The following is an 11,432-nucleotide window of genomic DNA, read 5'->3' as shown; positions in this document are numbered from 1 at the left end:
AAGCAGACTATGGAGTCCATGCCCTTAGAGGTAGAAATGGTCTCGTTCTGTACATCTGGAAGGCATGGCTGACTTAAATATTTCAGACCCTGGATGAGGCCCAGAGCAGCCAACTGCTGGGAATGATTACTGCAGGATTAGAGAGGCCTGGCTCCAGCCAGTCTGGGAGAGACCCCCAAGAAGGCAGACCCTGGAGGAGCTACCCCCACCCCAGATTCTTCCCCACCAACAACAGCTTTGCAAAAATTTGTTTCAGCTCTTTATGGCTAGAGTTCTCAGGAAACCCTGAACTCTTCCCTCTAGTTCTAAAAGCTTCCTCTTGGGTTGACTTGAAAAGGGAGTAAAATTATCTCCCCTATACCTGAAGCAGAGGCCTTCCAGCACCCCCAGTCTGATCATCTTGAAATTGGTACTTCAGGGTATCAGAGGAAATAAGATAAAAGGGTCATTTAGCAATATGCCGGCAGTCTGTGGGTCACTTCTTCCAGTCCTCTGTGGTGCTTGTTACACTGAGGAATCCATATCATATCCCAACAGACTCCAGAACTGCAAACATGTGAAGGCAGGGGAGAGAGAAACCCCTAAGCTCTGCATTTTTCAACAAATCCCCAGGAGTTCTAGCACACAGGGAGAAATGGGAGGATTCCAGAGGGAAACGCTGAGGGTAGAGGATTAGAGACAAGAATAAGCCCACTGTGTTTTTGAGATGGGATTTTAGTAGCCCAGGCTGGCCTTGAATTGTGTAGCTTAGGAGAGCTTTGAACTCCTGATCTTCCTGCCTCTACCTCCCAGGTGCAGGAATTAAAAGCATTCACCACCACACCCAGCTAGGGCTCATTCTTGAGTCTACACTGAGAGATGTGAATGGCTCTCAGGAGTAAGGACAGCTGGTCAGGCAAGGCCTGGGTATGTGGCCCACTTACCCACACAAGGGGTCAGGAATGTTATGCTGTCCTCAGGAAAGCTAACACACCACCCTGTCTCCCCTATGCCAAGGGAAGGTCTATGTTTAGGGGTGGAATGTGAAGATCCTGTACTTCTCCCTGCTATCGGAGCGGCTGGAAGTGGGACAGGAAAGGCTAAAGTGGCGGAAGGATTTGTTCTGAGAGGAAATCAAGTTAGTTTGGGGAGACATCTGGTGGACAAAGGAAAAAAGGCACGGAAACAAAGACAACTGAAATGTTTCATTCAAACTGGAAAAGGCTCCAGAGTCCTCACTCCAGCTGTCGGAGGCAGCACACAATGGAGTCAGTGTCCAGGGGGCAGGCACCGAGGGCTCACAGCTGCTTTCCATGGTTCTACAGCGATGCAATCCACTGGAAGGAAGCCCCCATCTTTGAGGCCGAGAATACAGGGATAAGTACCTAGGATCAGTTCTAACAGGTACAGCTACATCATGCCTGGCTCTAAGAGCAGAGAGCAGAGGCACTTGGTGTCTACTGCATCCCTCTTTGTCTCTGAATGCCTGGACGCTGACTCTCAGCAAGAAGCCTCCTGTTGTAGGACAGTTCAAGGCCTGCCCTCATTGTCTGACCTGCTCACTCCCACCTCGGGTTTTAGTAGCTTCTCTGCCTGGATCCTTTCTCCAGCGGCTCCCAGGGCCTACTCTCAGTTCTCACATGCACTCTGCTCACACACCTTTTTAGACTGCTTAATGAAACTGGCTGGGAGCAGTCTAGCGTTCTTCACTTTGCCTTGTTCCTGTCACCAAATTGCTGGTTCTTTGGAAACAGACCTTGTCTTTTCCGTGCTATATATAAAAATAAACAATAAAAACCCAGCATATGGGAGGCCCCCCAATAACTGTTGAGTTAAATTTTCTTATCACAGAACCCAGCCCTAGGCCGGGAAGGTTCCACAGCTCAGGACTATACGGGAGAGGAGTCCTAGCAGAAGGCCAAGAGTCTGTGTTAGCCTGGGCCATCAAGCTCACTTTAGCAAGCAGCTATGCACTGCTTTCACCTTGAGGACTTGGTGGTATCTGGCTGGTAGGGACTGGGGTCCTGGCCTAAGCAAGTCTCAGAGTTCTGGTGCCCACCACCTTTTTTGCCAGAAGAGGGCTTTTTGGTCACTAGTCCATTGTCATCCTTGATCTTCTTGAGTCGGGCTTTACTCTTCGGTGGGATGGAGAAGGTAAGGGAACTCTTGTTGAACTCCAGTGGGAAGACACCTACATCTCCATCAAAGCGATTCTTGGACACCTGCAGATACCGTTTCCCTGGCCCAGTCACCAGCTTCCTATCCTGCAGGATCATAACATTGTCTGCTTCTTGGCTTGCCTGTAGGAGAGGGTAGGAGAAAGAAGACATACAAGTAAAAGGAAGGTTGAGGGTTCAGGGAGGAGAGGCACGAATAGGAAAAGGTGAAGCTTAAGAGATGATCCAGTGGCTAAGAGTACTGGCTGCTTTCCAGAGGACCCAGGTTCAATTCTCAGTACCTACGTCTGTAACTCTAGTCCTAGGAAATCCAATGCCACCTTCTGGCCTCTGTGGACACCAACATGCATGTAAAGCAAGATAAACATACAGCCAAAATACCCATACACATTAAACAAACTTTTCTAAACTTTATTTTTATTTTATATGCATTGGTATTTTGCCTGTAGGTATGTATTAAGATGCCAGATCCCATGGAAGTGGCGTCACAGACAGCGTGAGCTGCCATGTGGGTGCTAGGAATTGAACCTGGGTCCTCTGGAAGAGCAGTTAGTGCTCTTATGTGCTGAGCCATCTCTCTAGACCCTACACAATTAATTTTTTTTTAAATAATGGGGAAAGAGCAAAGTACCTCTTATCACCAAGCTCTTTAAACAAAGAATCACAGTTGCTACTAGAGCTGCTGACTACCCCAGCCTTGTAACCAGCTTGCCGCTGTCGCAGACTGTGCTGCTCCCTCTGCCTGCAATGTCTCTCCTCTATAGTGGATCATCCTATCTACCCAGCACATTCTTACCAATCATCTTTTACGTCCCTAAGGACCACTTTTTTTTTTTTAAAGAATTTTTAAATATTTATTTATTTATTTATTTATTTATTATGTATACAATATTCTGTCTGTGTGTATGTCCGCAGGCCAGAAGAGGGCACCAGACTCCATTACAGATGGTTGTGAGCCACCACGTGGTTGCTGGGAATTGAACTCAGGACCTTTGGAACAGCAGGCAATGCTCTTAACCTCTGAGCCAAGACCACTTTTGATCCTCTAAAGAAAGTGCCACCAATTTTCTTTTTTAAACTTCTGCATTATTCTTGTTCCATGTTTGTTCCAAAGCAACGTATTTTTGCTCCTCAACCTGAACTCCCCTTGCCTAGCTCAGGCCTAACATGTAAAAGGAATTTGGTATACCACTGGAGGCTTCGGGATGGAGCTGGCCGTGTGACCCAGGAGGCCTTCCCATTTATTTGATAATCTGATACTTATTGTCTGGAAACCTCAGTGACTTGTTGGTATAGCCACCAAGAAGTCTCCCCAGATGTCACAGGATGACTCAGACTGCTCACCATGTATTCGTGCTGCCTATCATAGCTCTCACCCCACTGAGCTGCAATGATGATGTCACTCTTTCCTTACTAACAGATGTGAGCTCCTAGATGGCAAAGAACCAGCTACAATCCCTTGTATTCCTGGCCCATGTATTCCTCATGTCATGGCCCCAGAAGTGCTGCCTCCTGCTTTTTCAGGGCAGTCCTGAGGAACTAGGCTGAAGGAAGACTGTCTCTAGTTACGCCTGCTCTCTAACGCCTCAGAGCTTGAGTGCCTGGAAGCCGACTCACCTTGGCTGAACCAAAAATGGAAGCTGTCTGCAGCTCCTTGTCGTCATCCTCCTTCCGTGGGTGAATGACCAGAGTCACATGGCAGCTGTTATCTGTAGCAAACTTCCGAAAGGCTCCAACGATGTAGTCCTGAGCTGCAATCCTGCAATGAAATTCAGCAATGAAAGAAGTTATTGGGAGGAAAATACACAAACTCTTGAGCCAGTCATTCCATATAAACAATCCCAGCCCAACTACACTCTCTTCTGCTTAAGGACTCATACTCAGGTACCTGGACAACTCCCCCCTGCCAAAACCTCTCAGAAAGTAACAGGACTATGCTTGTCTCTAGAGGTCAGCTTCATGACAAGACAAGAGCGCTGGAGTTAGACAGGAAGAACTCACCTGTCGGAAGAGAACTGCTCATGGCCCATCATGAACTGCAAGTTGTCGATGACCACATGACAAACATCATAGACGTAGACAGCGTGTTGCATTGTATCTATTACAGACCTGGAACATAGAAGCAGCAATTTAAACAATCAACTACAAGCAGCCTCAGGACCCCCTCCAGGGGGAAGAGCTTGCATCCGGAAAACACTGGTATCATTTGCTCTTCTGACTTCCCACTCTTTGGAAACTGCAAGCCTGTCTAAGGAGACTGGGAAAGCACTCTCACTGGGGCTGGAAAGGAAATAAAAAACACAGTGTATTGGGATCTCTCAAAAATGAAAGCCCAGGCATGGTGGTCCACGCCTTTAATCCCAGCACTCTGAAGGGAGAAACAGGTGGATCTCTCTGTGAGTTTGAAGCCAGCCTGGTCTACAGAGTGAGTTCTAGGGCAGTCAGAGCTACCTAGAGAGACCCTGTCTCAAGTAAACAGATAGATAGATAGTAAGTGGCCTTTGGAGATCTTACTTGATGCTCTGCTGCCCGTGGAAAGTCATGAAGTAGAGAGGCAGGTCTTCAAAGCGGTCTGCCCACTCTTCATACTTGTCCAGCTGCTCTTCCAGCCGTGTCACGGCAAACTGAGTCAGCATGACCCGGGCGAGTTTCACATTGCTGATCTCAAAGCTACCCCAAAGTGTGTTCACCCCTTGGGTACATAAATCCAGGGCATATTCACTGATGAATGTTGTCTTTCCACTCCCTGTTGGCCCTATAGGGGGGATGACAGAGCTCTGGGTTAGGAGGGAAGTCTCCTTTTAGCACTGTCCGTGGGGGCTGGAGATGCAGCAGCACTTAAGAGCACTTGTTGCTCTTGCAGGAGACCTAGATTTGATTCCTAGCACCCAGCTGATGGCTAACAACCATCTGTAAGTCCAGTTCCAAGGCATATGATGACTTCTGGCCTCTGAGGACACCAGGTACACATGTTGTGCAATGCACACATGCACACATGCAGGCAAAACATTCATACACATAATAAATAAACCTAAAAAAAATAAATTGAACAGTCAGTGACCAAAACCCACATACCTTTGTCACTCTATGGTCTAACCCTTAACCCAAAACAGTTTTTGAAGGCAGTGTTTCTCTGTATAACAGCTTTTGCTATCCTGGAACTCTCTTTCTAGACCAGGTTGGTCTTGAACTCAGAGATCTGCCTGTCTCTGCCTTCCAAGTAGTGGAATTAAAGGCGTGTGCCACCACTGCCCAGTTGTAAAACTGATTTTTTTTAACATTATCTTATGGGTATAAGTGTTTCATCTGCCTGTATGTCTGTACATCATATGTATACTTGGGCTCCTTAGAGGTCAGAAGAGGGCATCAGATCCCCAGGAACTGAAGCTAGACAGTTGTGAGCAGCTGTGTGGGTGCTAGGAAGTGAACTCGAATCCTCTGCCAAAGAAGCCAGTGCTTTTAAGTACTAGGCCATCTCCCCAGCTCCCCAAACAGTGGTTTCCTAGTGAGTCACCTGTAAACACCGTGAGCTCGCCCTTCCGGTGCCCCTTCAGGAGACGATTGAGGTCTGGGAAGCGACTCCAGCGGACCCCAGCTGCTTGCTCCACATTTGACAGCTCTCCTAGAACCTCCTCCCGGAGCTGGCGGAAAGACACAATAGACTTGTGCCAGGCAGGGAGCGCAGTACGAAGAATACGAGCAAGACTTAAGCCTTGGTTTAAGGCCTCCAGCGGACGAGGTTGTTGGTTACCAGGCCTCACTAAAGAGCATCGCTTGGGATTGAGTTTTCGGGCAAACAGTTTGGCGGCCTCCCAGGACCGAAGGTCATCCCCTAGCCAGAATACAATTCGACGGAACTGTTCAAGGTAAGGGAGTAAAGGTGGGGGTAAACAGACTGTTCCTCGGGGTAGGGCAAGGGTGGGCAGCCCCATGGACTGGCTCAAGGCCAAGCTGTCCAGCTCACGGCTCGTGAGGACCACCTCCGCATCTCGACGGCCGATCAATGGTAATCCAAATAGGTTGTGGTAGGCACCAGGCCGGGGAATGGTGGTCTCCACATACTGTACTCCATTCCCCTGATCTTCAGCCCCTAGTAGCTTCAGGCCACGTAATCCTGCGCTCCCAGGGGTGAACCAAGGGAAGACCAAACTTTGAGTAGATCGGAGATAGCGGACGCTGAATCTCCGGAGAGTGTCATCTGTCACCTTGGTCAGGCCAAACATCATACGAGCCAGCTTGGCCTCCTCAGGATCAGGTAGCTCCCAGAGAGGGATAGCTCGATTCCAGATTCTCAGGACCTCCTCTCTGTCCTCAGCTTCCGGGCCCTCAGTAAGCAGTATTCCCTCTTTGGCTCCATCCCCTCGTCCCTCCACACTGGCCTGGAAGTCTTCCCAGCTCCCTTCTGCTAGGCTAGTCATGCAGAGAAAGTGTCCTGTGGTCTTGTCAATGAAGAGGCAGAAGGAAGCGGTCGAATCCTTCTGGTTTTTGATGTCTGAAGACCCAACAAAGGGGCTTGGTGCTCGAAGGCAGCTGTGGCCATCCTGGAACGGGATCCCATGGGCCCGTAAATATTGGCGAATTTCAGTTGTAGTCACAGGTGACATTGGCACCTCTAAGGCTGGGAGCGCCTCCTTCCTGTACCTTCTGCGAGGAGGGCCTGGGGTCAAGCTTCGGGGCAGGCCCCTCCGACTCACCCACTCCCCTCGCAGAGGCAGCAAGATTCGGAAGGGGTGTGTACATCGCAGCAGGGGCCACATTCCTAATGGAGTGGGATGCCTCTACAGCAAAAACTTTTGGTGTCTGGAGTGCCGCCTTCACTAGGCTAGACCCTAGAAGCCTTCCACAGGGCACTCCCAGGACTTCCGATAGCTGGCTTCTCCCTATTGCCCCTCAAACTGCTGCCTTACCAACACCCTGCTTAATTCCCTTGGTGCCTGTACATTGCTACTTCACATCTCTGCTCATCTACACAACCCTTTCACGTCTCCGTCCCTCTCTTTACAACTTCTCGCCACCAACTCACTTCTAGAACCCTCTACGGTCCCTCAATCTAGACGGCTTCTCTGTCTCATCTCCTCACCTCTACACCCCTCCACGGACTCTCCTCGCCATCCTCATCTCTACAGCCCTCTGCATCCTGCCTGAACCCACCCCAACAATAGGCGCTCTTCTCGGCACCTAACGCTCACTGGGAACCCTCCATTCAGCTGAAGGTCACAGCTGAAGCCCGGCGCTCTCACTGCCCCCCAGGCTCTACCCTGCGCTCCAGGACATCCACGCTCCAGCCCCCAGCTCTCCTTTCTACCCTTTCGCCCGCAACGTGGGTCGCCCGCACGCGCCACTTGCTGTGACCTCGGAAGCAAAACTCTCCCGGGAGCCTGTGAACCCAGAACCGGAAGTCACTGGTTAGTCCCGCCCGCCCTCTCGCCGTCCGGGCTGCGAAGCGGTAGCCATGACCGCGCGCGGGACCCCGAGCCGCTTCCTGACGAGCGTCCTCCATAACGGGCTGGGTCGATACGTGCAGCAACTGCAGCGCCTCAGCCTCAGCCTCAGTCGGGATGCGCCCTCGTCCCGCGGCGCCAGGTGAGGCCCACGGAAGCGGGAGGATCGGGGTAAGGGGCGCGGGAAACGACGGGACTGGGTCCGGGTCACCGCACTCACCTTCGCTGGGCCTCGCAGGGAGTTCGTGGAACGCGAAGTGACTGACTTCGCCCGACGGAACCCAGGGGTCGTAATCTACGTGAATCCGCGGCCGTGTGCCGTGCCCAGAATAGTGGCCGAATACCGTAAGTGGGGCCTCGCTGGGGCGGCAGGGCGGGATCCAGGCTTGCCCTCCGGGTTCTTCTTGTTTTGACTTCCGACCTGACGGTTTCTACTCTTTCCCACGTTCCTCTGCCAGTTAACGGGACCGTACGCGAGGAAAATGTCAACAGCAAGTCGGTGGAGGAGATCACGTCACTGGTGCAGAAGCTGGCGAACCAGTCCGGCTTGGATGTGATCCGCATCCGCAAGCCCTTCCACACCGACAACCCTAGCATCCAGGGCCAGTGGCACCCCTTCACCAACAAACGGACAGCTCTCGGCGGGCTGCGGCCCAGAGAACTCCAGGATCCTGCTGCAGCTTTGGAACAAGCACAGTAAAGAACCAGGCTTTGGACCGTGGAAGCGATGGCATTGGTTCCTCTTTCGGATTTCAAGCTCTGGCAAAATAATGGAACCTATCGGGGTGGGGAGGGGGCGTGGCCCGTGATAAAGAAGAGCTGATTGCTACGGTTGTCCACTGCTAGATACAGTGACCTTATGAATATCTCATTCTGATTCTGTTGGCCTCCTTGCAACTGGCATGTAAGAAGGCTTCCAAGTGCTGAACGGGGTCCTCGTTTTCTGAAGTCAAAATTATGATTTCAAAACGCAGTGAAGGGTCTCAAGGTTGACTTCTGAAGAACTCGTGATGCTTGTTGCTCTTGCTGTGGTCTGGCATCGGGCAAGTCACCTTATATCTGTGTTTGTGTGCAGATTGGAAAACTGAAGTCGCCGGGTGGTGGTGGTGGCACACTCCTTTAATCCCAGCACTCAGGAGGCAGAGGTAGGCGGATCTCTTGAGTTCGAGGCCAGCCTGGTTTACAGAGTAAGTTCCAAGACAGGCTCCAAAGCTACAGAGAAACCCTGTCTGGAAAAACAAACAGGAAGAAAGAAAAGAAACTGAAGTCATTAAAACTTACCTAAGACCACATTTGGAGGTTTATTTATTTATCATATGTATGGGTGTTTGGCCTGCTTATATGTCTGTGCACCAGACAGAGAATGCCCCTGGAGGCCAGAAAATGGTGGAAGGTGCCCTAGGACTGGAGTTACAGTTGTGAGCCTCCTTGTAGGTTCTGGAAATTGAACTTGGATCATCTGAAAGAGCAGCCAGTGCTCTTAACCATCTGAGCCATCTCTCCAGCCCCTCAGAGTCATGCTTCAAAGGGTGGTTCCCCCCACCCCAAGACAGAGTGTCACTATGTGGCTCTGGCTGTCCTGAAACTGTGTAGACCAGGTTGGCCTTGAAATCAGAGACCCACCTCCCAAGTGCTGCAACTAAAAGGCGTGTGCACCACTGTGCCTGGCTCAAAATGCATGCGTATTTTATGCATAAGCCCTACTTTTGACTCTAAAACCAGAAACAGAACATAAAATTTTTCAGTGGTTAGTGTCAGAAGCAATGCGACTCAGATTCCCAGAGCAGGTCCCAGTAACAAGCTTTCTGTAATCCTAACTGCACTCCTAACCCAAATTCTCTGTACAAAAATAAGCCCTTGGGCTGGAGAGATGGCTTTGCCTGCTCTCCCAAAGTTCCTGAGTTCAATTCCCAGAAACCACATGAGCTCACAACCATCTGTAATGAGATTTGGTGCCCTCTTCTGGCCTTCAGGGATACATGCAGGCAGAACACTGAATGAATACATAAATATATACATACATACATACATAAATCTTAAAAAGAAAAGAAAGAAAGGAAGGAAAGAAGCCCTTATCTTTCCCTGGATCAAGGAGTGGGAAGTGCTGAAAAATATCTTAGGGAAGAGCGCCACTACTGGCAAGAAGTATCTTCCAGCCTTAGACAGAGCTGGGGTAGAGACATGCAGGGATTAAGAGCACTGGCTGCTCCTCCAGAGGACCCAGGCTCAGTTCCCAGCACCCTCATGGCACCCTGCAACCATCTATCTGCAACTGGTTCCAGCAGATCTGACCTGCCCGGTCTCGGAGGGTATCAGGCATGCAGGTGGTACACAGGCTGCATACAGACAAAACACCCAACAGAGGCCTTGGTATGGTGATACAGCTTTTCATTGCCAGCACTGGGAAGGCAGAGGCAACCAGATGGATGAGTTCAAGGACAGCCTAGTCTACATAGAGTGTCCCAGGCCAGTCAGGGCTACATAATGAGACTGTCTTTAAAAAAGGAAAAAGGCAGGGTTGGGGAGATGGCTCAGTGGGTAAACACAATCATTGCTAACCCTGACAACCTGAGGTTGATCCCCAGGACTCACATAGTAGAAGGAGGAGCAGATTGTCCTGAGCCTCTGACCTCCACACTCACATCTTGGCGTGTTCAAGTACATGCACACACAAACAAGTGTTGTTGTTTTTAGAGCAATGAGCCGAGCGTGCTGTGTATCTGTAGTCCCACATATCCCGGAGGTGTAGACAAGCAGGATCACTTGAATCCAGGAGTTTGTGACCAGCCTGAGCAACAGTGAGAGCCCTGCCTGAAAAGATAAAGCCAGGGGCAGAGCCAGGAGTAAAAAGCTAGGAGCCCTGTGGGTTCTTGAGCTGCTGTGACTTTGTCACCCTCATTATCAGTGACTAATATGAGCCTTAGCCAGTGGCCCCTGTGCCTGCCCAGCTCAGGTACAGCAGGGGCAGAGGAGCTCATTCCTTATGTAAATATTTTTATGGGGATCAAAGCCAACCCTAGATGAGGAAATCTCTGCAGCACCTTCTTCATAGGCCAGAAACCTGTCCCTTGTAAAGCCAGTTTAGACCAAGCAGACACTCAAAACTGTGGGGAAAGAGGGCTTTTATTAACCAACATGAGGAGCAGAGCCCAGGCTCCCCGTTCCATCACATGCCTCTTCCACCCACCTGGGTGGTGAGTGGGGGGCATTCCTGAAGAAGTACAGCCATTCTCACAATAAATACATTCATTGTGGGGTGGAGGTGGGAGAGGTATGGGTGAAGGGCAGTAAAAACTCGTGGGGTTCCACGTTCTCAGCTACAAAAATAACAGTCATCCTCACCCAAGGGGAATGGGAGAGCTCAGTCAGGGTTGATTGTCCCATATGGGCCTGGAGATATCTGAGGCCCTTGGACCTTGAAAGCGCCCTGGTGAGGTAGGACAGGAATGGGAGCCAAGCATCCAAACTCCCAGCCTCTGCCCTTTGCATAGTTCCAAGAACGGGCTTCACGTGCCAGATGAGATATCAGGTCACTTCCCCCTGCTGTGGTCTAGGAGAAGCAGTTGCTTGGTCCCTAAGAGGGAGGCTGGCTCATTGAGTGCAGTATTGGTCACTTGTCCTAGTTCTGTAAGGACAGCTAAATGGGAGGGGCAATCTCCCTTTGAAATATCCGCGGACCAAACCTAGTAGACACAGCTTGACTGAGGCAGCAAGGGGAGGCTCTGAATGTGTATGCGGGTGTGTTAGCACATATGCACGGGAAGAGGACATGCCTGGAGTGCTGGCACTCCTGCATGTTAATGAGAGGATCAGGGAGGCGGGCTCGCAAGGGCTC

General features: G+C 50.6%; 2 protein-coding genes across 3 annotated transcripts; one reads left to right on the top strand and one right to left on the bottom strand.

Moving 5' to 3' along the window:
- Positions 1–1,163: 1,163 nt before the first annotated feature.
- On the bottom strand, positions 1,164–8,795 carry Twnk (twinkle mtDNA helicase). Of its 2 annotated transcripts, XM_038330791.1 has the most exons (6): positions 7,818–8,795; positions 5,671–6,697; positions 4,671–4,911; positions 4,158–4,265; positions 3,774–3,915; positions 1,164–2,279 (listed from the first exon to the last, which is right to left on the bottom strand). In XM_038330791.1, exons 2-6 carry the CDS (start codon positions 6,572–6,574, stop codon positions 1,959–1,961), a joined length of 1,716 nt encoding a protein of 571 aa, XP_038186719.1. In that variant the 5' UTR covers positions 6,575–6,697; positions 7,818–8,795; the 3' UTR covers positions 1,164–1,958. The 2 variants fall into 2 exon arrangements, with proteins under 2 accessions (XP_038186719.1, XP_038186632.1); XM_038330704.1 differs by lacking the exon at positions 7,818–8,795 and having other exon boundaries at positions 5,671–7,637.
- Positions 7,550–8,570, top strand: Mrpl43 (mitochondrial ribosomal protein L43). Its single transcript, XM_038330906.1, has 3 exons — positions 7,550–7,739; positions 7,836–7,942; positions 8,056–8,570. The coding sequence occupies exons 1-3, from the start codon at positions 7,609–7,611 to the stop codon at positions 8,295–8,297; spliced, it is 480 nt and encodes a 159-aa protein (XP_038186834.1). The 5' UTR covers positions 7,550–7,608; the 3' UTR covers positions 8,298–8,570.
- Positions 8,796–11,432: the final 2,637 nt, after the last annotated feature.

This window comes from Arvicola amphibius, chromosome 1 (genome assembly GCF_903992535.2).
Source record: "Arvicola amphibius chromosome 1, mArvAmp1.2, whole genome shotgun sequence".
NCBI lineage: Eukaryota > Metazoa > Chordata > Mammalia > Rodentia > Cricetidae > Arvicola > Arvicola amphibius.
Note: the sequence above shows the minus strand (reverse complement) of the source record. Positions and strands in the feature narration are given on the sequence as shown.

Excerpts from the sequence above, each read along its gene's own strand:
- Twnk (XM_038330704.1), bottom strand. The coding sequence starts at position 6,913 with ATGTGGCCCCTGCTGCGATGTACACACCCCTTCCGAATCTTGCTGCCT. Across the intron at positions 4,912-5,670 it reads CGAGCTCACGGTGTTTACAG|GGCCAACAGGGAGTGGAAAG; the intron begins GTGACTCACTAG and ends TCCCCCCTATAG. Across the intron at positions 2,280-3,773 it reads CCATTTTTGGTTCAGCCAAG|GCAAGCCAAGAAGCAGACAA; the intron begins GTGAGTCGGCTT and ends CCTCTCCTACAG.
- Mrpl43 (XM_038330906.1), top strand. The coding sequence starts at position 7,609 with ATGACCGCGCGCGGGACCCCGAGCCGCTTCCTGACGAGCGTCCTCCAT. Across the intron at positions 7,740-7,835 it reads CCCTCGTCCCGCGGCGCCAG|GGAGTTCGTGGAACGCGAAG; the intron begins GTGAGGCCCACG and ends TGGGCCTCGCAG. Across the intron at positions 7,943-8,055 it reads CAGAATAGTGGCCGAATACC|TTAACGGGACCGTACGCGAG; the intron begins GTAAGTGGGGCC and ends TTCCTCTGCCAG.